Below are 24,357 nucleotides of genomic sequence, written 5' to 3'. Positions count from 1 at the left end.
TATTGATTTCAGAGAGGAAAGGAGAGGGAGAGAGAGATAGAAACATCAATGATGAGACAGAATCACCAATCGATTGACTGCCTCCTGCATGCCCCTCACTGGGGATTGAGCCCACAACCTAGGCATGTGCCCCTGACCAGAACTGAACCTGGGACCACAGTCCGCAGGCCAACACTCTATCCACTGAGTCAAACTGGCTAGGGCCATACAGAATTCTTAAAAAGAAGACCAAGGTCAGGGGAGGGGGACATCTGGCCAATGTGACCGCGGGTCTGGATGAGCACAGCATGGCCTCTTGCTTGACACACTTGACTTGGCAAGGCTCTGGGCCTCATTTGGCTTCCAGAATTTCTGGACAGTGGACAATGGGGGAGGCTGTCAGGTCATGCAGGGCTGTGGGGAGAGGGGAGGCACTCAGAGATACCGCTCCCCCTCTCATAGGCTAGCTCTCTTTCAGGCACTGTTCCCCCTATGATAGCCCAGGTGATGCAAGATGGACCCCCAGTGATTCCTGTCTCCTTCAGTTCCCACCCTGTGTTGTCCCCTCCCACACTGCACTAGCATTGGCCTGTGTGACCAATAGAATAAGGCAGGAGGGAAGGTATGCCACTTTCCAGATTAGGTTATAAAGACATGGTAGCTTTTGTTTTGGCCACTCCCTCCCTCTGGGGGAAACCACTAAGAGGCGGCCCACGTGGGGCAGAACTAACCCCTCTGGCCAGCAGTCACCTGAGGGTCCTTCTTAGAAGCAGACCCTTTAGTCAGGCCTTCAGGTGACTCAGCTCTGACCCACATCTTGGCAGCAACCTCACAAGAGAGCCTCACCCAGAACTACTCAGTTCAGCTGCTCCTGGGTTCCTGACCACGTGAGATAGTGTTTACTGTTTAAATGACTGAGTTTTGGGGTGATTTGTTATGTGGCAATAGGTACTTAATACATCCCCACCCCCTTTTCTTTTTTTAATTCTCACCCAAGGATATTTTTTTCCATTGATTTTCAGACAGAGTGGAAGGGATGGAGGGGGCGGGGAGGGGCGAGAGAAACATCGACTGGTTGCCTCCTGCATTCCAGGGTCTGAGATTGAACTGGGAACCAAGGTACAAACCTGAAACCGAGGTACATGCTGTTGACTGGGAATCGAACCCCAGCCCTTTGGTCTGCGGGCCAACACTCTAACCCAGCCGTGGGCAAACTACGGCCCGCGGGCCAGATCCGGCCCGTTTGAAATGAATAAAACTAAAAAAAAAAAAAGACCGTTCCCTTTTATGTAATGATGTTTACTTTGAATTTATATTAGTTCACACAAACACTCCATCCATGCTTTTGTTCCGGCCCTCCAGTCCAGTTTAAGAACCCATTGTGGCCCTCGAGTCAAAAAGTTTGCCCACCCCTGCTCTAACCACTGAGCCAAACCCGGCCAGGGCTGCATCCCTTCCTTTTTTTTTTTTTCATCCCTTCCTTTTTAACAAGGACCTAAGCCCTAGCCAGTTTGGAACAGTGGACAGATCATTGGCCTACGGACTGTAGAGTCCTGAGTTTGATTCTAGTCAAGGGCACATACCTGGGTTGTGGGCTTGATCCCCAGTGGGGGGTGTGCAGGAGGCAGCCAATCAATGATTTTCTCTCATCATTGATATTTCTATCTCTCTCTTCCTCTCTGAAATAAAAATATATTTAAAAAAACACACACAAAAAAAACAAGGACCTGAAATGATCCCTCTCCCACCCTCCACAGGCCCCACTGAGCTTCCTGCCTCCTTTTAAAAAAAAAAAAATTATTTACTGATTTGAGAGAGAGAGGAGGAGTGAAGGGGAAAACAGAGCGAGAGATTATTTGTTGTTCCACTTATTCATCCATTTATGCATTCATTGGTTGCTCCTTGTATGTGCCCTGACCCAGGATCAAACCTGCAACCTTGGCATATCAGGACAATGCTCTAACCAACTGAGCTACCTGGCTAGGGCTGAGGTGCCTGCCTCCTTGGTGCCCCTTCCCCTCTAGGTCCCCAACCAGGAATACTGGTTCGGTTCACAGAGAAGCCGGAAGGAGCAGGATGAATTAACCCAGCTCCCTGGAAGGACGAAGACAACACAAAATGGGCTGGAGGTTATCTTGCTAGAGCTTTGAGGGGAGAGGGGGAGGGGCAGGGTGTGTCACCCCCTAAGAGAGATCTCATAGGGAAGGGGGTGAAACTTAATAAAAGGATCACGGTAAGCACAAGCCCCATGCCCTCTCTTCCTTCCGTTCTTTCTTTGCTCTTCACTTCCTTCGTGGGTGAACAAGGTGGCCCATCGCTCTGCCGCTGTCCCCTCCCTGCTCCCTTTGTGCAGGAACAAGGGGAAGTCCCCCCCAGATTCACACTGGTGAATCCTCGATGACTACTTTCAGAAGCCCAAAGGGCATAGGATGTTACCTAGTCAAAAGGAAAAATGCCACCCACAAAAATTTCCAGGAAACCCCTGCCCCACTAAAACAAGGGGTCCTGCTGCTGCAGTCTTGCTCCCACTCTCTTTCAATATTTTTTCCCTCCTGCCCAGGGTAAAGTTCCCTGACAGCTGTCTGCGGCCAAAGTCCAGAGCGTGGCCCACACTGCAGGCAGAGGTCTAGGTCGCTGTGGGGGTGCTGTGGGCTGAGGCTGTGTGTGTGCTCTAAGACCACGACCAGCACTCATGAATGTTCTCTCTGAGAGGGACAGACAGACAGGCCGGGCAGGCAGGCGGGGGGGTCGTCTCTATCACTCCTGGCATGACCAGAGCAGACCTGCTTCCTCCTTCACAAAGGGATGATCAGACAAGCACATCGCATGCGTGGAGCACAGCACAGTGAAGCCCTTTTGCTATCCAATACTCACAACAGCCCATTCTGGTGGGTTATTACTATCCCATTTAATAGGCGAGGAAACTGAGGCTCAGGGAGATTAACTCCGGTCACGTCAGCACAGCTGGGGTCAGAAGCCAGGGCTCCTGACTCCCAAAGCTGCAGCAGCGGCCAGCTGCCTTGCTGGCTGCTCTTGTCCCCACGTGGGGCCTTTGTCCACAACACTCTCCTTTGTCAGACTTGGATCTTAACCTCGCAGGTCCAGGGCTATGTATCCTGAGGCATGTATTGTTCAGTCCTTCTCCTGGTGGGTGCATAGAGCATGTGACAGCTGCTGGGTGCACCCTCATATGCAGACCATAGCAAGGGCACCCCACAAAGGCGGTGCCTACATGTGGGGACACCAGCTGCCTGTCCACTGCACTGTTAATCTCCCACGTGCCCAGCCTACCCAGTAACCCCCAGTGGTGTGAGACAGTGACCACTGGGTGGCAGTGTGTCCTCATACCTAGGAACAGATGCGGCCCCAGGAGCTGAGGAACATGGGGGTGGGGCAGAAGCAGACAGGAACCCCAGCAGCCCGCACAGAAAGGTTGCAAGACTTGATCTCCAGGAGGATTCGACAGGGCAGGGCTGTTCCGTGTGTGTGTGTGTGTGTGTGTGTGTGTGTGTGTGTGTGTGTGTGTGTGTATACACGCACCCACTACAACTAGAGGGACAAGGACAGTGCTGAAGTGGAGCTGAATGTGGGATGGGGTGGGGTGGGCCAGAGGAATAAAAATATAAAGGAAACCAGGGCAGCCAGCACGATAGCCAAAGGACAGGAAAGGGCTGTCGAGGTAAGGGGTGAGGGCTTTTTGGAGCTTTAGAAAAATTACTCCCCATAAGAGATAGCAAGAAAGAGACTAAGGAGAAAAGAATCACTGAGAAGCCAGGAACAGAAAGGAGAAGATAAGAGAGACTGGCGGGAGGGGGGCGGGGCGGGGGGGGGGGGATTTGGTTGAAAGGCTGGAGTGGGAGAAGGGAGCCCCCAGAGGTTGGGGAGAGACAAGACTCTTCACTGGACAAGAAGGAGCCAGACTCAGGCTTGCTGCTGATGGGAGTTTATTTGTACTGAGCTATGGAGATCCACTGGCTGCCTCAGCTCCAGGTCAGGGCTGCTGTGGCTGTGGCTGTGGCTGTGGCTGTGGCTGTGGCTGTGGCTCCAGCTCTGGCTCTGGTTCTTGCTCCAGGTCCCCTATCTTGCTCTGAGCCTGAGGTGGGTGAATCCCATGCTCTAAAGCAGAGAATCTTCTTGGCCGCCACTGTGGGAAGACATGAAGGGTGAAAGAAAGAAAAGGACGAAGAGAAAGGGAGTAAGGAGGCTACTGGGTCCATCTATTCTTTTTCCGCCCCTGCCCTCGCCATGTGGCCTCCCCTGCATTCTTCAGGCACAAGGGGTCCCTGGAGTGCAGAGGCCTATGAAGAAGGGGTTGTAAAGGCAACTTCAGGCCCCACCTTAGTCACCTTTGCTGAGGAGGTGGTGCCAGACAGCACGGAGGACTGGGGAGAAGGGAAACCAGTGGCAAGGGAGGGGAGTCCCTGGCTCACCGGTCTTCTCCAAAGGTGAAAGCCAAAGGCTCCAGCCGCCAAAAGGAGCAGGAGGAGGACACCGAGGGCGATAAGGAGAGGGAGGTGGCCTGTCTTCAGGGCTCCTGGGGCTCTCTCGGAGCGCTGGGCACCTAAGGAGAAGTACAGGATTGGGCATAGAGTCACGACTGAAAGGACGTTTGGCCACACCCTCATATTTCACAGACGCAGACCATGAGGCCCAAAGAGTTTAAGGGACTCATCCAGGATCATTCAACTAATTCCTGGCAGGAGAGGGTCAGGACTAGACAAGAGCTGGGAGTCAGGTCCCTGATTGGAAAAGAAAGAGCTGGGAGGGGTGGGGAGGAGGTCTGCAAGTGGGATCAATATGACTGGTCTGAAGTTGGGGAACCCCGTGTTGCGGGGTCTCAGACCTGGGCCAGGCAGCTCCGTGAAGTAGACCGCTGTTCCGAGAAGCCTCTCCCCCTGGTACAGATGGCACTGCCAGGGCTGGGAGAGGAGGCTGGCCTCCTGCACCTCCAGCACGGGTCCTGGGGAACTCCGCGAAGACTTGTCCCGGGGGCGCCACACAAAGCGCTCCTGTCCAGATGCCGGTGTCACCTCACAAAGAAGTTTTCTCAGGTTGCCAGGTAACCCGGAGGATTTGGGAGTCACTGAAAACATTAGAGGGAAGAGATCTTTTGAGTCCCCGGCCCCCTTGACACCATAGGATCAACTCCCAAGTCTCAGGCACACTGCACTCCCCTGGGCTCTGATTGGGTGAGGCTGAGGGGAGGAGACCAGGGTCATGGCCAAAGTAATCTTATGAAGACAAAGTTCTGGTCAGATCACTCCGCTGCTCAAAAACTTCCCCGGCTCCCTGTTGCCTTCAGGGGACTGTTCAAACTCAAACTGGGCCAGAAGGATCCCATAACGAATATTATTTCAGACTCTTTTACATTACTACCACTCAAATGCTCAAACCCTCAATATCTGTTGGGTGAGTTGGCCCCCAATATACTTTGCACTGTTCCTGCTTTCATAATTTGAATCACACATCAGTGCCCCTGCCTTGAGGTGCCCCCTGAATGAACTTGCCCACTTCCTGGATGTTTGGAGAAGGGTGAACTGACCAACTGACCTAGAGACAGAGCATCTCAAAGCTCAACGGTGAGAGACAGGGTGAGTAGGAGGAGACAAATAGTGCACAGGAACCTGAAGATTTGGTGTCACAGACACCTGAGTACAGACCCTGAGTCTGACACTTCCCCGGGGTGTGACTTTGGGAATGTTCCTCCTCTAGAAAGCATTTCCCATTGAATTGTCATGAGATAGCATGGGAAACTGACACAAAACAACGGGCCCTCAAGAAAACCTTAGACAGAAAGAACTGGTAGGCTTTGGCAACTGACTGGACATGAGGGAAGGAGAAAGCCAGGTTTCAGGGTGAGTGGGATGCAGATGGCGTTACTGACTGAAAGGCTAAGTCAACAAGACTTAGCACGAGGAAAAGATGGGGTTCAGAGAGAGGCTGAGATCTAGGTAGAAATTTCCAGGAAGTATATGGAAATTCAGCACTGGCAGACAGGGGATGTATTATTTGCTAGCATAGTCACTTATTCATTCAACTATATTCATTAAGCACCTACTATGTGGTGCTATTATTTAGTTTCCACAGGTTAGTACTGCAGACACAGTCAAGTAACCACCACTGGTAATTGATTGAATAACCAATCAATCAACACATTTTGAGGTGGGTTTTTTTTTTGTTTTTTGTTTTTTAATGTGTTTGTTTTACACTGTCTTGAAAAGCTCATGATCAGTAAATATTTGCTGACCAAGGAACTGATGTATTAACTCCTCCCAAATCCAGGCCACTTCCTGCAACTTTAACCCAAGCCCTGGCCCCAAAGTGGGACAAGGATTCTAGAAATATAGTCCACCCCTTTGGAACCATTCAAACTTTTGCCACTTCTCCTTCTAACTTCTCAGACCCCACCCCCCAATTCAGAGCAGGGGATCCCCTTAGAGAAGAGTGGAACATGCATCTAGTGACTCAGGGGAGATTTTTAGTTTCAGTTTTTATATGTGGGGGCGAGAAAAGAAGAGGCCTCGAGGGGCAGCCTCTGGAAATTGTGCCCATGGCGTGGCATCATGAGGTGGCTTTGCCAGTATTTGCCTGGCCAGGCATCCCTCCCTGTCCAGCTCCTCTGGGTTGGGAGCTACTCCTTTCCCACGCAGGCCTGACCTGTGATGACTGCCAAAGTGACGGTGGAAATGAGCTGCTGCCCCTGCAGATGGACGCGGCAGGTATAGGTCCCAGCCTGGGCCTGGCTCACAGCCTCCAGTTGAAGGGTAAAGTTGCCATTGTCTCCAGTCACCAGCAGGTCAGGGCCTCCCCCAGGAGGGGCCCACTTGGCAGTGAGAAAAGACCCGGTGCCTACACCAGGAGGCAGAGGGCAGGGCAGCTCCACCCGGGAACCTGCTCCTGCGTACACTGTCAGAGGGACTGGAGGCTCCAGATCTGGAGAGAAAAGGAAACCCAACGTTAAAGCAGAGAGGGGGAGGTGGCAGAGGGGCTGGGACACTGGATCTGAACGGAAGAGAGGCAGAAAAGTGCAGGAGCGAAGGAAGTAGTCTGGCTCTGAAGAGGGCTGAGGAGTAGAATAAGGTGGAAGAACCAAAGAGGCTCAGAAACCCGGGTTGGGAGTGGGCCAGCAGGAAACCAAAGGCTGGCCATTGTGGCTGGGTGGCCCAAGGAAAGTCTACAATGGGAGAAGGCAGCTGAAAGGCTGCAACAGGAGAAAGGAAGAAACCGGACAGTGAGGCCCAGAATAATCACAGGTGGTGTAAGCTGCTGAGGACCTACTGTGGGGACCCGCAAGTCAGGAGGAGATGAGAAGAGGGCAGCAAGGCATTGTGGTCACGGGTGAAGGCGGACTGGAGGAGTTACCCAGAACAGTGAGGTTGTAGGTGCTGGAGACACTGAAGCCATCTCTGTAGGTGAGGATGCAGCCCCAGAGCCCAGAGTCTATGGGGCTGACTTTGGGCAGGAAGAGGAAGCTCCCATCTAAGTGGTGATGGGGAGACTTCTGAACAGGGACCCTGCCTGGGCCCCGGAACCACCGCACAGAGGCCGGGAAGTCAGGGCGGCTGAAAGAGCAGTTCAGGACGACCCAATCCGAGGTCCTGAGAGGCCCCTGGGGACTGGCGGTCACTGCACAGGGATAAAGAAGGTTGGAAGAGTGGATCAGCCCACGGCAAACACTTTCCCAACACAGCAGGCCAACTAGGCTGGGAGCTCCAGGCACCACCATGTAAATTTCTTTGTCTTCTCCCCTCGCGCTCCTGGCTCCCAGCTCAGTGCCTGGCACCTGGAAGTGCTTAAAATGGATGCCCAGAGTCTCCAGCCTCCAAGTGTACTTGGCTTGGTCTTCCCTTTCACCAGGCCTTCCTTGCCCGAGGATCCCCACTCAGCCCACCTCCTGAGCCACAGATGTCTGAAATGAATCACTCTAGGCCGGCACCCTCCCTCCACCCACCCTCCCCAGGGGTGCCTCCCCTCCTCCACCCTGGCACTCCCACAGCGGGTGGGGGAAGGGGAGCGCAAGGGGTGATATAATCTCTCCAAAGAGCCCTCCTCCCCCACACGTGCTTTTCTGGGGGCACCTTCCACTTCGCGATCTGGTTCCCCACCCTCTTCCGCTGCCCTTCTGGGGGCTTGCCGGCAGGGCCCAGGGCGCATCCTTAGAAGCGCAGCCTCGGCCCAGCCCTTCCTGCCTCCGGACGGCGGCGTCTGGAACTGGGCGCCCTCCTCCCAGCCCGGCGCCCCTCGCCCCGCCCCCACCTACTGGAGGCCTGGCCCACGCGCAGATGGAGGCGGCAGGTGAGGGCGCGGTCCCGGTCCCGGAGGTTCACGGCGGCGCGGTACTGGCCCGCGTCCGCGCGTCGGGCCGGGCGCAGCCAAAGCGAGAAGTCGCCGCGCCGGAGGCCCCGCTCTTCCAGCTGCACGCGGGGCTGCAGGGGCGGCCGCCCGCTGCGCAGGCCCCCGGGCGCCAGCCTGAGCACCGTGTAGGGGCTGCTCCGGGCTGGGGGCGGGCTGGGAGCGGGAGGGAGACATGGAGACGTTAAAGGGAAAGAAGTCTCGAGAGAGATGCAGTCCCGCCACACTCTGAGGATAAGGAAACCCACCCAAAGGGCAGATCTCTTGACCATTAACGCCCCCCGTGTCCGCCCTCGCACTGGGCCAGCACCATCCCCTGCTGGCAACCTAAGGCTGCCTGGATGAGGGAGGGCCGAGGGTGCATGGTGGCCGGGGAGGCAGGCCACTGGCTTCAGAGGGACTGACAGCTCCCGGCAGGGGACCGAGGGCCGGCTTGGACCTTGGATTTGGGAGTTCTGTTGCCCAAGTTTGGAGTGCATACCTGTCTGGTAGATGCTGCCAGGTAACCCCTCCTATTCGAAGGCTGAGATCCTCGAGGGGGATTGTTGAACTGCAAGGGAGCTGGGCAGGAGCCCCCTCCTGGGCCCACACCTCCCGGACCTCTGTCCGGGGCCCTGGTGCCTCCACTGGGGAGGAAAAGAGAGGCCAAAGGGAGGGACCATGAGCCAAGAGACTTAGGAGTAGAGAAGGAGCCTGAGGAAGACCAGGGTTCTGCCCTTTTCCTGCCAAGGGGGAGCCTGATGAGAGGCTTTGGGGCTGAAGGACTGCCCCCAAGCAAGGCTTGAGAAAAATCCACCCAAACTACGAACCCTGGTTTCTGTGTAGTCATCCGGAGATCCCTGCTGACCCCCTCCTGTGGGTCTGGGTCAGCCCTCTCACAGCATCATCCCCATCTTACCTGGAGCCACCCACAGCAAGGGCAGAAGCACCAAGAACAGGAACTGGGCTTCCCCCATCTCCCCTTAGGTCTGGGCCGGGAGGAGCCCTCCAAAGGGAAGAGGTCAAGAAGGAGGGAGAGACAGCCTGACAAAAGAGCGGTTCTGCAAGGTGGAGGGTGGAGGAGAAGAGGGACAGGGACAGAGGCCTGGAGGGAGAGGGGAGGAACCAATGACCAGAGGCTGGAATCCAGAGGAAAGCTGGCCAGGTCAGGCAGCCACGGGCTGGGGAGGGGAGGGAGAAAGGTAGGGGGTGGGGGTGGGCGGGAGTCCTAGGTAATGGGGCAGGGCAGTGGCAGAGAGCAGAGCAGAGGCAAGGTGGATGTCTTGAGCTGGGAGGCCCGTCTGTTCCCAGGGCCCTTGCCCCTGTCCTTCTGCCTTCCCTTCACCTTCCCCACTTCCCCTCTGCGTTGCCCCCCCACACGCCCCAGGGCTCACGGTTTCGCTTCGCAGTGGAAAGTCTGAGGGGGTTGATTCCCAGCAGCACTACCCTCCACCCCTGTGTGGCTGGCGCTCCCCTTGTTTATTTCCTCAGTCCTGGGTGTCCCCACCACCTCCTCCCCACTCCCCGACCCCCCTGACTATTCCCTTTCCCAGGACCTTCTGCCCTTCTCCAAAAGCTGTCAACCGTTCCCCCCCCCCCCCCCCCCCCCCCAGCTCCAACAGCCACACTTTCTTCCTGGCCAGCCCTTCCTTTGGTACTCATCCCCTCCCTCACTCCTTTAACCTCCCAGGACTTCATTACCGCTCTAGACCTGCCTCCCCCACCCACCCAATCATTTTTGGGAATAAGGTAGACAGGAAGATTTATGGGACCTTAAAAGATAGGCCTGGAAAAGGGTGCCTCAAGCCCAAATAGCGATGAGCTTTCAGCATGAGCTAGGCAGTTTTGGACACTACACACAGCAACTCATGAAACCTTGTCATCCCCATTGTACAGATGAGGAAACTGAGGCGGGTTCAGAGACGAACTAATGTGGCAAGGTCAGTTACGGAGTATGAAGACAAAAGCTGTGTGTAGTCCTGACCGCGGGTCAAGTGTGGGTCTTTAACAAGCTGGTGGTGTTAATAAGTCACACGCACCTGCCCCAGCTCAGACCCCTGCTCCCAACCTAGAGGTTCTAGATTGGCAAGGGAGATATGGCGAAACGCAGAAATCCTGCAACAGAGACCAAACTCGAGAAAAACTGAGGCAGAAGTACTAGGGAAGGTTGAAACCCTTGCTTCCCACCTGTCCCAGCCTGAGGAGCCCAGCAGGGAGTGATGGAGGGCGGGGGCCAAGAACTTGCCACCAGCCTGGGTACAAGAGGCCCTGGAGTTCTCTACTTAGCCAGGTACTCACACCTCAGTGCCAGGCAGAGGCAACTCACTCACTCCAGGTCCCAGAAAGTTGAGACCCAGGCCTCCAGCCTTCTCCCACTGCAGGGGTGGGACTTCCTGTTTCTGAGGCTGTCTCTGCCTGGTTCAGCACAATAAGGCTGGTAGCTTTCCACTGGGCTCAGCAGTGTCTAGACCTGGTGTGGGCTAGCAGGGAAGTGCGCGTGTATTGCTGGGGAGGAATTCCCCAAGAATCCAAAATCAGGACAACAGTCAGTTCTCAAAGAAGCCGTCCTCCGTGCCCACCCTGAAAGTGCTGACCTTGTCTTCTTTAATGGTGGGTAATAGGAGGGCACTTTTTAATAGAAGGGAACGGTCCTAACAAAATGTGACATAGCCACCCTCCTCCCTCTGCCCTGGGAAAGCAGGAGACAGGTTAAAAACAGAAGCGCGACCATTTCTTTATTAATTATTAAATTATACAAAAAGGGGAGGAGAGGGGGGCAGCTGTGGGGCTTGGTCCCAACCCTGGCCCCACCCCGGCCTGGCGCTGTCTGAGAGAAGGGGATCTGAAGGAGACCCAGGGATCAGGCAGGGTAGGGATGGGCAGGACAGAAGGCTAGGATGCAGAGGTTCCGAAGGAGAAGCTATCGGAGGCGGGGTGGGAGTGAGGAAGAGAGAAAGAAGAGGGAAAGGGAGCAATTGGGGACCAGCTGGGGAGCTCAGATGGAACAGGTCAGGAGGTGGAACAATGGCAGAGTGAGGATGGCAGGGCAGAGTCTGGAGAGGTGGACATGAGAAGGCTGGGGAGAAAGAGGGTGGCAGCTCTGATGCAGGGCCCAGAGCAAGGAATCAGGTTGAAGAGTGGCTGCACTGAACTGTTCCTGCCCCCATCTCCAGGCCTTGAGGGGCCTCCTTCCCCAGCCCATTGGCAGGGGGCTCATGCCGACGCCCCATTTTCTGTCTTCTGCCGCTTGGGATCAGCTTCATCCTGTGGGAGAGGGAAAGAGCAGGTAAATGGGAGAGGGACTTCCCTGTCCCTGCCCTACTCCAGCACCCGCCCATGCACCACAGGGTTCTGTGATCCAAAATCCAAAGGGCTCCCAGCCCCTGCTGCATCCCTGACAGCCCCTCAGGCCCACAACCCAGCCCAAACCTCCTCTTCAGCAGCTCTCTTCAGCGCGGGCCCCTCGTCGTCATCATCTTCTTCTTCCTCATCTGAGGAGCCAGAAATGGGTCATTGGGGAGGCAGGGAGCCCCAGCAGGCCCCAAGTGGTCGCCCCTCAGCCCTACATCAGGTCTTCAAGCCCACCCTGGCTATTTCTTGCCCCTCCCCACCTTCTTCTTCTCCTTCATCCTCCTCCTCTCCATCCTCAGCGGTTTCTTCTTCCTCCTCCTCAGCTCCATTCTCCTCCTCCTTTGGGGACCAGAGGAGAGAGCAGTGTCAGGCTGGCTGTTTGCCTCCCACACCATCACCACCAGCGGCCAGGGGCACTGGGAGGGCCGGAAGGGTGGGGCAAGGTGGGCACAACCCCCAGCCCTGACCCTCAGCACCTCCACCACTTCTTTCTTCCGCTCTTTCCGGCTCGCCTTCTCCTCCACCTTCTCTTTCTTCTCCTTCAGGTCCTGCGAGAGAGAAAGAGGTCACCTTCTCTCACCAGAAAGCATCTGCAGCCCTGAAGTCCTCTAGCCCTGGTTCTCCCTCTGCAGTGAGCTTAGAGGAGAATGTGAAATAGAGAAGGTAGTGACAGCAGTTTAGAGTCAGAACAGAGGTCACAGGGGCCTAAAGGCCACAACAGGGCTGAGATCAGACACTTTCTTCCTCACGTCTCAGAGGAGATGAAAAGTGATGAGGAAAGAGAACTAGGTGGCCAAGGTAACTGCTCACCATCCCCATCAAGTTCTTCCAAACCTCACTGGCTGCAGAGTTCAGCTCAGCAAAGCAAATCCCCTCCATCTGCTCACAGCCCTGACGCCCCACCCCCTCCCACTGCCTGCCCAGCTCTGCCTTTTGTCTACCCCTAGGGCCTTTTCCTAGTACTCTCCTGGGCATCCCTCCCAGCTTCCCCCCAGCTACCAAAGCCTTTGTTTCCCTGTCTGTGTGTCTGTCCCCAGAATCCTCAGGCTCCTACTTGGGCAAACACCACAGGAATAGGGAGAGCACTCTAGCCCAGTTCCTGGCACCCCCTCTCATTTTTTCCCACTCCCCTCTCTGGGGGAAAAAAAAAGTTCAAGTAGTTTCCACCTCCCTCTGGTGTGTGCACGGTGTGGTAGGAGGGTAGAAATAACTACTTCCAGGGGATGTAGGTCAAGTAGGATAAAACAAACATGGGAGAATGTGGGACATGGAGATGAAATGAGACAAGTTCTGTGTCTGGGGTGGGACAGAAATACAGACAGGGAAAGTACAGGTCTAGAGGACACCCCCCCCCCTGCACTGCCCCTCTTCTTCACCCCAAGATCTTAGCAGGCACACCCTAATGTCCTTTTCTGATGTGGCAGAGGGAGATGCTCCTGAGAGTCCCCCTTCTCTAGACACACCTGCCCTTCCAATTTTGATTCCTCCTCTTCCCACCCCACCCTTGGCAGGCCCTGAACCAGTGTCTCCTTATGATCAGATCTGGCATTGGTGTGCAACTCTGTGTATCTGATTCCGTGTGGATGGAAGTTTTCTGTGTGAGTAGATCACCCTGGGAGGGTGTGTCCTTTCTGGAACTGAACTGGGATAGGAGGGGGTACGGGCTGGTGTCAGTGGTTGGCCTGGAGGGACACTCAATTCCCTTCTCCCTTTCAGGGAAGGGAGAATGCTTGACCCTCTCACTCCAGCTAGGTTTCCTCATGTCACTTGGCTGTCCTCATTTCTTTGCCACATGGTCGGTATGGCATTTCTTTCTTTCAAATTTATTTTTGATGAGCGAGAAAGACATTGATTTGTTGTTCCACTTATTTATGCAGTCATTGGTTAATTCTTGGATGTGTCCCGACCAGGGATCAAACCTTGGCACAACGCTCTAACCAACTGGGCTGCCCGGCCAGGGCAGTATGGTGTTTCTACTATGTGGCGGGCTTGCTCCTCCATCCTGGGCCTGGAGAGCGACCCCGGGCTCATGAGCTTCTCTCTGGGCCCTCGCACCAAGTCTGTGTGCCCCTGGCCTGAGGTTCCCATCTGGGCTTAAGGGGGGAGGGACATTACGAGACCAAAGTCCAAGGGGCCGGGCCCTCTCCTCCCTGCTCTGTCCTTCTGGTCACTGTCCTTCCATGATCCCCTTTCCAGGAGGGTATGACCCAGGTCTGTGCTAAGCAGCCCTCTGGCCCATTTACTCAACACAGGCACACGCTGACACGGGCTGACACCAGTTCACACACACAGCTTCAGAGGAGCCCCACCGCAACTCAGGACACATGGCCCGTGTCTGGGTCTTCTGGCACCCTCCTGAGACAGACAGCACCAGAGCACGGTGGCGTCCTGGGCACGCACGAACCAGCAACACGGCTCCAGGCCTCCACACGCACACATGTAACTGACACAGCAGTCCCACACACTCGCTGCATTTCAGACATACAAAGACACCTACTCAGTGAAGTCACGTGCCACCACACCTTGCCAGATCTCGCACACAGCCCCCCTCTTCCACGGCCTGTAATCCCACGGGGTCCCTCCTTCTCGCTTCACAGGCCATCAGGAGGCCCCCGTGACCTCCTCGGCCACCCTCCACTCCCAAGGTCGGGCTCCCAGCCCCCAAGCCCTGGCCGAATTAACTGCCCAAAGCAATCCTCAGCAAGTTCCCTGGAGAAATGAAAGGCTGGAAGCGAGGCAAGGGCAAACGGATGGGCCGGGGAAGGGAGCTGACAGAGCAAGGGTGGCTTCATGCAAGGCGGTGCAATGCTGAGCAGAGGCTTTTCCGAAGGCTATTCCCATCCCGCTTGTGGTTTTTAGGGACTCAGGGTTCTTTATCAGGTGTGTGTTTGGGGGGGGGGGGCGGGGGGAGGCTGAAAAGGTGCTACGGAGAGAAAAGGCAGCTGACGGCCACGGGCAAAGGAAAGGAGGCAGCCGGCAAGATCGGAGGGAAACGAGAAAAGAGAGGCAGTGGCTGTGCAAGGAGAGGAGCAGGCGGCAGTCGGCCTCGAGGGGAGGGGCCGAGGGGCGGCCTCCGGGGAGAGTCCTGTTTACACCGGAGGGTCTCACGCCGCGCAGCCCAGGAGGTGAAGTCAATTTACACCCCGGGGGGCCGGGGCCGGGGCGCGGGGAGGGGGCGGGCGGAGTGGGCCGCGCGTGCAGGGCTCCGACGGGAACGGAACGGGCCGGGGCCAGGGCGTGCGGGCCGGGCCGGAGAGGGGTGGAGACGGCGCCTGGGCCCGAGCGGGCCGGGAAGCTAGAGGGCGCTGGCGGGCAGCACGCCGCGCCGGGGAGGCAGCGCCAGGCCGGGAGCGGGGGGGAGGGCGGAGAAGGGTCGGCCGGGCTCCGGCGCCCGGGCAGCGTGGGGCCGTCGGGGGCGGCCAGGGGCGCGTGGCCGCGCCGAGTCCGGGGGTCGCGCGGGTCCGGGTGGCGGCCGTCCCCGCCCGTACCTTGGCGCTCAACTCGGCCGCTGCCTCCACGCTCTTCTCCGACATGGTGCCGGGGCCGGGGCTGGCGGGGAGCCGGGGTCCCGGGGTCGGGACGGAGGGGCCCTGGACGGCGGAGGGTGGCCGCGGCCGGAACCTGGCGCGGTGGCGGCGGCGACAGCGGCAGCGGCGGCGGCGGCGGCCGTTCGGCGGGCTGGGGCTCTGGAAGAGGCGGCAGAGGCGCGCGGGGTGGGGCGGGGGTGGGTCCGGAGCGGAGACCCGCAGGGCTGCGCCGTCCGGAGAGCGGGCGGAAGGGCGGTGCGGGCGGTGGCTGGCGCGCTCCGGCCGCGGTCGCTGGGTCCTCGCCGCCCCCGCACCCGCAGAGCTGCCACCGACCAGCCGCTGCCGCCCCCGGGCAGGGAAACCGCTTATAAAGGCGGCGCTGCCCGACGGGAGGGGCTTCCCAGGGGTGGGGCCGGCGGGAGCGGGGAGGAGAGGAGCCGGGAGGAGGATGAAAGCGGAGGTTGGAGAGGTGGGGATAGGAGGATGAGAGCGAGGGGAGGGCGCGCGGCGGGGGGAGGCCGTGCGGGAGGGGCCGGAGAGGCGCGGGGCGCGGAGGTGGGCCGGGGTGGGGTTCCCGCGGGGCGGGGCCTCCGCCTGTGGATGTGGAGTCTGTCTGTTGGGGGCGGGCTGGAGGGATGGCCAGGATCCTACTGGCCTCCCCCCCCAAAAAAACAACCACCCTGAGATGTTGCCAGGGGGTGGTGTGGGGAGCGGAGGGGGAGCTGGGCAGGTATGTGAGAAACCAAAAGCCTCCAGAGGAGGAAGCGGTGGGAGCCACTTGCGCACCGCGCCGGCCTTCCCCTGCCCTCGGGCCTCCGCGTGGCCTGGAGGCGATGGGACCGGGCAGCGCGCCCCGTCCCGCCCGAGGCCGACTTCGGTCACCCTCCCGGCTCTTCCCATACCGCGGGGTCGGAGGCCGCTTCCTTTCCTCTCCCGTCTCACTTCGCCGGGCCCTCCTGCTCCTCTTCACTCCTCTGCGCCCAGCCCCTCTCCATTCGCACCTCACCCATGCGCCCCTTCCACCCTCCTTCCCGGACGCCACTGTCCTGGTCTCGTCTGCCCCCTGACCCTCTCCCCTTGGATTCTCCTGGGTTCCTCTTCATGCCCTTGTTTTCCCTTTCCTTCCATTTCTCTCCCCTCCGCTGCCATCTTCCCCAGCTTTCCGGGATGCCGTGCGCCTCCTTTGCCAGGGCTCCAGGTCTGGGGTCCCACCCTGGTCCACGGCCTCAGTCCCGGGCCCTGAGTCTCGGTGTCTTGGGGGCATTTTAAGACGCTTAGGGTTTCAGGAGGGAACCGGAGCCTGGGGTGGGGGGAGGGGGTTAAAGGTCAGGAATGTAAATGGAGTGGGAGGTTAGGGTTTGGAAAAAGGTATCTTGGGTGTGTGCGCGCTCCCATTATTTGGTTGTCGTTACCATTACTCTATTTTCTTAATAGGAAATACACACTGATCATCATTTGTTATTTGAGGGCTTGAATAAGCCATCTTCTGGTCCGTTGGTGCGCACACCTCTCCATGTCTCTTCCTGACTCTTGTTTCTCAGTCTCCCTCTCCTCAAAAATCTTGGAGCCCCACCCAGGTTTTTCCTTGCCGAACCCATCTTTCTCTAAGATCTTTCCGTCTCTCAATCTGTTTCTCTGACTCATTTACTGATGTATTTAGCGATCTCTGACCCTCTCCATCTCTACTCTCCAGCTTCATTTTTCTCTTTGCCCCCCCCCCGCCCCCCTCCCCGCTCTCACTCCCTCCGGGTCCGTCTCTTTCCTCTCCCTCCCGCCCTCCTCCTTCCTCTACCCCCTCCGCCACCCCCAGCCCCGCCTGCTGTCTCGGACACCCTGCTGGGCTCTTACCCTGTTGCCCTGGTAACCGCCCCCACTCCGGTCACCTCCACTCCCCTCCCCCCTCCAATCCCCGCCACCAACAACCTCCATCCACCTTCCTCCTATTTTTCCCGAGAGCCAATAGAAACCCTGTTGCCAGGTGGAATGCTCATTTGAATCAGCCAATCCAGTAGCCCAACTGCTTGCCCTGCCTTATATGGGGATTTGAGGAGGGCCACTCCCCCCACAGCAGCCCCGCGGGGGAGCAGCCCCTCCACTGCCCTCTCTGCCCGCTCGGGAGAGGGCCGGGGACCCTGGTTCTCGCTCTCCCGTGAGGGCCTGGCCTCCCCTTCCTCTAACCGGGACCCCCGGGGCTAGTGTGGGGAGCGAGCGGGCCGGGGGCGGGGCCTCAGGGCCGGGGGCGGGAATGAGGTGTGATGAAGGAAGGGGAGGCGGAGGGAGCGGGAATTCTGCCCAGGGAGGGGTGTCTGGGAGCGGAGGCAGCTGCAGTGGAAAATTCCAGGGAGATGGAGAGGCGGAGAATGGGAGCCCTGCCCCGAGGCCCGAGGGAGCGCCGGGAGAATCGGAGAGTTTGGACACGAGGGACCACAGGAAAGAGACCCAGTAGCTGGAGGCCTGGCTCTCAATCCCTTCCCGATTGGAAAAGCATCCCTTAGCCTTCCCCGCCTGCGTGGACGACAGACCAGCCTCCCGACGTCCTGGCTTCGAAATAACGGAGCGAGAAGTGAGACGGGCGGATAGGGGCTGGCTGGGCTGCCGAGAGCCAACCCCGCAGCCCCTGAGGCTGCACGAGGACCCGGATCTGGTCTCCGGGTCGGACGGTGTTTGGCGATGCTCGCCGTCTGCTCCCTCCCGAGAACAGGCCTCGTGCAGGCTCGTCTGTCCCGAGTTGTTACTCCACAGTCCAGCTGAGAATTTTCCCCACTAGTTGAGTGGGGGAACCTGTGCTTCTTACACATTTTCTGAGGGTGGGAAAAGGGGGGCCAGATGAGAACAGGGGAGGCATGAACCCAGGAAGCAAGGGGCACTGTGAGCTCTGGCCTGACTTCCCAGACATTTCCCTCGCTGTGTGTACGTGTTCAGTTCTGTCCATCTCACTCAGAAGTGAATTCCTCCCCCTCCCCAGCTTCCTGCTTGTTGGCATTTGGTTTTCGTTTGCCTATTTATCGGATTGGTTGAGTACTAAGGAAGATCTAGTTATTCAAGGCATTGGATAGAAACTTGAAGAGTTGGACCTCCCCTCTCCTCACTGTACCTTTTTATCTCCACTCCCAATAACCTCATTTCTATTCCTTTGCTTTTTTTTGGTGTGTGTGATTTTTTTTATACCTATGTATATTTAAAAAGCTCAAGTCACTGGAGAGTTGAGATGAGCTACTAGAGAGAGACCTAAACCAGCTTAACTTTTTAAGAAATATATATATTTTATTGATTTTTTTACAGAGAAGGGAGAGGAATAGTTAGAAACATCGATAAGAGAGAAACATCAATCAGCTGCCTCCTGCACACCCCCTACTGAGTATGTGCTGGGAAGGAATCGAACCTGGGACCCTTCAATCCGAAGGCCGGTGTGCTATCCACTGAGCCAAACCGGTTAGGGCTTAACTTTTATCTTGTTTTTGAGTATGTTGCCCCCAGGAGCATTACTTAAGAAATCATCTTCACACCCAGCCAATGGCTCAGTGGTTGAACATCTACCTAGAACCTGGTCAGGGCACATGCTCGGGCTGTAGACTCGATCCCCAGTAGGGAGTGTGCAGAAGGCCGCTGATCGATGTTTCTCATCCATGTTTCTATCTTTCTAGCCCTCTCCCTCCCCTGCCCCCCCCCCCCTAAAATCAATAAAATTTTTAAAAAGGATTGGTAAAATGGGACCATTTCACATTTCACTTTATAAAGCTATCTTGAGTACTTCTTCTTCTTACCAAGCTAACTCCTGCGTCTGCCCTGGGGCTCAACATCACTTGCTGACTTTTAGCTTAATTAGGATTTTCAATCAATTGAAAGAATTCTTTTTAAAATATATTTTATTGATTTTTCACAGAGAGGAAGGGAGAGGGATAGAGAGTCAGAAACATCGATGGGAGAGAAACATCCATCAGCCGCCTCCTGCACACCCCCCACTGGGTATGTGCCCGCAACCAAGGCACATGCCCCTGACCGGAATCGAACCCGGGACCCTTCAGTCTGCAGGCCAACGCTCTATCCACTGACCCAAACCGATCAGGGCTGAAAGAATTTTTGTATCTTCAGCATCTACTTTCCTATCTGGGATATTGTAGAAGCTCAAAAATGTTTCCTAAAATGCATAAACTGTCTTTCTACCTAAAATACGGATTGTTTAATTTCTCTATATAAAACCCTTTGATAGTCCTAGCCAGTTTGGCTCAGTGGATAGAGCTTCGGACTGAAGGGTTGCAGGTTTGATTCCTGTACCTCGTTGCAGGCTTTGGCCCTAGTCTGGGCTCCTGTGGGAGGCAACCAATGGATGTCTCACATCAATGTTTCTCTCTGTCTCTCCCTTTCCCTTCCACTCTCTCTAAAAATCAATGGGAAAATATCCTCAGGGGAGGGTTAACAAACAACAATAACAAAACAAACAAAAACTATCAGATAAAGTCCAAAGATCTGGTCCCTTTAAGGGTTTAACCTCTGTAACCTCATCTCTCACCACTGTTTTCTCAAATGTTTTGCTTCAGCACCCCCTGCCCCCCCCTTTTTTTTTTTACTCCTGATAGTTCTTCCCAAATGAGGCATACCTCTGTGCCTTTACATTGATCATATCTTCTGCCTGGAATGCTCTCTTGGCTCCACTCCCAAAGTCACTCCTTCTTTTGAACCAGTTTTGGCCTTTTTATATACCTCTTTCAAAGGCTAAAGGGAGTCAAATATATGGTGACAAAAGGGAGATTTGACTTTCGGTGGTGAATAAACAATGCAATATACAGATTATGATGTATTGTAGAATTGTACACTTGACTAATGTCACCTCAATAAATACAATTTTAAAAAATAAACCTTTCTATTGCATACTTCCTCACTGGATAATAATTAATTCCATGTTGGCCAAAGACCCTTCAGTCCATGGGTCAACACTGAAGGGTTGAGATCTTGGGCAGAGATTATGTCGTCTTTTTTTTTTTTAATATATTTTATTGACTTTTTACAGAGAGGAAGAGAGAGGGATAGAGAGTTAGAAACATCCATGAGAGAGAAACATCGATCAGCCACCTCATGCACACCTCCTACTGGGGATGTGCCCGCAACCCGGGCATGTGCCCTTGACTGGAATCGAACCTGGGACCTTTCAGTCCACAGGCCCATGCTCTATCCACTGAACCAAACTGGTTAGAACTATGTCTTGTCTTTTTATCCCCAGCACCTAGCACTATGCCTGGCACATAGTAGGAGCTCAATAAATTTTTTTTGACATGAACTACCAAACAGGTGACACAAAAATGAATCCTTAATGCCCTTACTGTTAATCACAAGATGCCCTGCTTCCTTCAGGATGTCTTCTTGAAATGATCAAAGAACAACAGGAAGTTCTTAAGACTTAAAACTCCAATGCAATGCAAACCTAGGTTTGGCTCAGTGGATAGTGTAGGTCCATGGACTGAGTGGTCCTGGGTTCGACTCCTTTCTAGCTCAAGGTCAAGGGCACATACCTTGGTTGCAGGCGGTGGAGGGGAGGGGTGAGTAGGGAGGCAATCAATGTCTCTCTCATATCATATTTCTTTCTGTCTCTTTCCCTCCCTTCCACTCCCTCTAAAAAAACAATGGAAAAATATCCTCAAGTGAGGATTAACTAAAAAAATAAGTAAATTAAAAAAAAGTAAATAAAATTATTTTAAAAACCCAAAACTCCAATGCTAATACCAACCATTAACATTAGCAAGGTATCTATCCCTGATGGTCTAATAGCTAACTCACGGTCAAACTAGGTATGAAATTCACTTATTCCTGTTGTCCACATCTCCTCCTGCTTTAGGTGGCTAGCTTTTAAAGGTGAGACTGTCCAGGGAGCTACATGGTCAGGATCTTCCAACCAGACACGATTTTAATATACTATTTTCAAATCATTGTCTGTATATATTCAGTACAATGCAGCAAGCAGACCAGTCATTTATTTCTCATTCAGTTACCCACATCAAAAAACCTTGGGAGTCATTGATTCCTCTCCCTCACTCTGCATCCATCTATCAGCAAATTTCATTAGTTCCATCTTCAAAATATATCTAGAACATGACCACTTCCCATCACCTCCATTTTTTCTAATCTAGTCAAAGCCACCATCATGTGTCATCTGGATGATGACAGCAGCATGTGAATAGGTCTTTCTATTGCTGCTGCTGTCCTCCAACAGTCTATCCTCCATATAATGGCCACAGTGATCCCTTTTGTAGGTCTTACAAACTTCCGCATGATCTGGCTTCTTTCTTTGTGACCTTGTCTCTTACTATTGCTCTTCCCTATTCGTCTCTTACTATTGTTCTTCCCTTTTCCACATCAGTCTAGGCACATTGGCTTCTTTGTTGAACACACTAAGCATACTTCTGCCTCTGGGCCTTTGCACTTACTATTTCATCTGCCTAGAGAGTTCTCACCTCAGCTAGCCCTCCTCTTGTTTAGGTCTCAACTTAATTATCATCTTACTAGAGGCCCAGTGCACCAGTGGGGTCCCTCGGCCTGGGCTGCAGGATCTCCAATATCCCACAAGGGGTCCCGGATTGCGAAAGGCCTCAGGCCAGGCACAATCAGGGCAGGGGAGTGACACTGGAAGTTGGCCAGCTGGGGAGGGACCATGGGAGGGCATGTCCGGCCTGTCTAGCTCAGTCCAGATTGGCTGGACCCAGCAGCAAGCTAACCTACCAATCGGAGCATCTGCCCCCTGGTGGTCAGTGCACATCATAGTGACTGGTCGCCCCGTCGACTGTCTGCCCCCTGGTGGTCAGTGCACATCATAGCAAGTGGTTGAGCATCCTTAGCATATCATTAGCATATTATGCTTTGATTGGCTGAACAGCCGATCAGACACTTAGTATATTAGGCTTTTATCATATAGGTTATGTGATGCCTTCCCTAGTCACTCTAAAAAGCCACCACTACCTCCCAGTTGTTTGTTCCTCTGTCCCCCTTTTAGCTTGCTTTATTTTTCTCTGTATTACTACTATATCTCAGAGCCAGGAACAGTACCTGACACACAGTAGGTACTCAGTAAATATTTGTTGAATGGATGTGGATATAAAAACAAACGGAAAAGCTGATTTTTAAAAAATGCTCCTGAGTCACTTTTCAATCTCACTCTAACCTGGTGTCTGCTGTACAACTCCCTCTACCTGGGGCACCTTAGTGCTAATTTTCAGGGTTCACCTTCCTCCCCCAATGCAAATGCATACACACATACACACATACACTCAGTTACACCCATTCACTTTGGCCCAGGCAGGAAATCCAGTTTCCCCTACTCCCACATCATTCCCCATCCTCACTCTGTTCCAAATCCAACTGCCCTGCAATTGCTCCAGGTGCATGACCTTGCACCTAAAAAGGCCCCTTTCTGGCCAAGCTCTGCTCTCACAAGGACTTCCTGACTTTGTTTCCATCAGATAGAGAAGTGAATATAGGAACTACTTTATTTCTCTTCCATCTTTATCCTCCTGGTGTTAACCCTCACCCCTGGCAGGGTCCACTTCCCTCCTACATCTTACCATCTACAAGACACTCCAGTGACAGAGGAATTTCTGTTCCTCAGTTCATTGGACAGAGATGGAAGGAAGGAAGGAAGGAAGGAAGGAAGGAAGGAAGGAAGGAAGGAAGGAAGGAAGGAATGGGTAGCAGAAAAGCAAGGAGGGAACATGGGAGGAAATATAGGGTGTCCCAAAATTCACGCAAGATTTGAATTTTGCGTGAGCATTAACAACAACAACAAAAAATAAAAGCCTGATTTTACTTGACTTATTGAATCTGATTCTAATATCTGCAGCCCTTTGATTTCAATCCCTTCAATTTGATAAGCATTACCAAGTACCAATTATGGCCCAGGAGCAGGGACAATGAAGACCACAGCTTTGCGTATGTGCCTGTAAAGCTGTGGAGGCCATTTACCTGATGTGCTATTCCATACATAATCCTATACTGTATACTTTATGAATCAATAAAAAATTTACAATTTTTAGATCAACTAAAGGACTTGTATGCATGCATATAAGCATAACCAATGGACATAAGACACTGGGGGATAGGGGAGGCTAGGGGACTGTCTAGGGCGGGGGGAAAAAATGGACACATATGTAATACCCTTTGTAATACTTTAAGCAATAAAAAAATTTACAATTTTTAATTATAAACCTGTGTTTTCTATCAAAATTACTTCTTGCGTGAATTTTGGGACACTCTATAGAAGTGAAGGCAATGGAGAAGGGAGACACACTCTGGTTATTGGGGACAGAAAGGTTCTTGTAAAATTACATTCCTTCAATTCTTGGGAGTAGATGGCTGCCTAAATGGTATGTCTCCTGGAACGCGAAAATGAGCTCTTGCATCGCCTCCTTCATCCCCATCTGTTCAAGGATTTCTGTTAACCTGAGACAAAAACCCAGGTTTGGAGCTTTGTCTCATAGTTAGAAGCTAAACTGTAATTTGTAAACAGCACTTGGGATCTGCTCCAGGGGCACTTGCATGGTGGGATGTCAAGAGATAGAGCATCTGGAAGATAAATGTAAAATATTTTACTAAGTCTCTTCCCCAGAAATATCAATGAAAACAATTTTTCTTTTATTGTGTCTTTGTCTTTCTTTGGCTTTGCCAGTCAGCCTGCTTCTAAATTATCTGTCTCTGTACCCTCTGTCTTCACTATTGTTTTTTCCCCTTTAATGATGATCAAGTCCAAAGAAACCTGAGAAGCCCTGCCCCCAATACCTTTTCCTGAGTCACCATGGACCCCTTCCTCTTTCTCCCCCAGGGAAATATTGGGAACAAGTCTTTCTGATTGTCAGGCTCCACATAGCACTCAGATGGCTGGCAGCCAGAGTAAAGAACCAGGGAGAGCTAGATTTGGATAAATCTGGTTTAAAGTCCACCCTAGACAGTCCAAATTCCCTGATACCCAGGGGGATGGGCCTTTCTCTCCAGTTGGGCCAGATTTTATGCAAGACATTTACTATGTCAAAGTATCAGTCTTTGGCCTCGGAGTCAGGTCTCCAGAGTCTGTTTCCAGCTCCACCCCAGGGTGATTCTGGTTAATGAAGCTTCTCCCAGTCTTTACAGTACACCCTTGACCTAGCTACCTGACTAGAGACAAGATCAGTGCAGGGCTGGGAGCTCTTGA

At 54.1% G+C, this 24,357-nt stretch overlaps 2 protein-coding genes across 2 annotated transcripts; both read right to left on the bottom strand.

Moving 5' to 3' along the window:
- Positions 1–3,893: 3,893 nt before the first annotated feature.
- On the bottom strand, positions 3,894–9,708 carry LAG3 (lymphocyte activating 3). The gene is made up of 8 exons (XM_059682074.1): positions 9,230–9,708; positions 8,813–8,957; positions 8,240–8,487; positions 7,342–7,605; positions 6,637–6,912; positions 4,823–5,062; positions 4,410–4,540; positions 3,894–4,123 (listed from the first exon to the last, which is right to left on the bottom strand). Exons 1-8 carry the CDS (start codon positions 9,285–9,287, stop codon positions 3,971–3,973), a joined length of 1,515 nt encoding a protein of 504 aa, XP_059538057.1. The 5' UTR covers positions 9,288–9,708; the 3' UTR covers positions 3,894–3,970.
- Positions 9,709–11,019: 1,311 nt separating this feature from the next.
- On the bottom strand, positions 11,020–15,579 carry PTMS (parathymosin). Its single transcript, XM_059682073.1, has 5 exons — positions 15,150–15,579; positions 12,138–12,209; positions 11,922–12,000; positions 11,740–11,801; positions 11,020–11,574 (listed from the first exon to the last, which is right to left on the bottom strand). The coding sequence occupies exons 1-5, from the start codon at positions 15,192–15,194 to the stop codon at positions 11,524–11,526; spliced, it is 309 nt and encodes a 102-aa protein (XP_059538056.1). The 5' UTR covers positions 15,195–15,579; the 3' UTR covers positions 11,020–11,523.
- Positions 15,580–24,357: the final 8,778 nt, after the last annotated feature.

The sequence above is a fragment of the Myotis daubentonii genome, chromosome 2, assembly GCF_963259705.1.
Source record: "Myotis daubentonii chromosome 2, mMyoDau2.1, whole genome shotgun sequence".
Lineage (NCBI taxonomy): Eukaryota > Metazoa > Chordata > Mammalia > Chiroptera > Vespertilionidae > Myotis > Myotis daubentonii.
The sequence above is the reverse complement of the archived record's forward strand: the minus strand, read 5'-3'. Positions and strand labels throughout refer to the sequence as shown.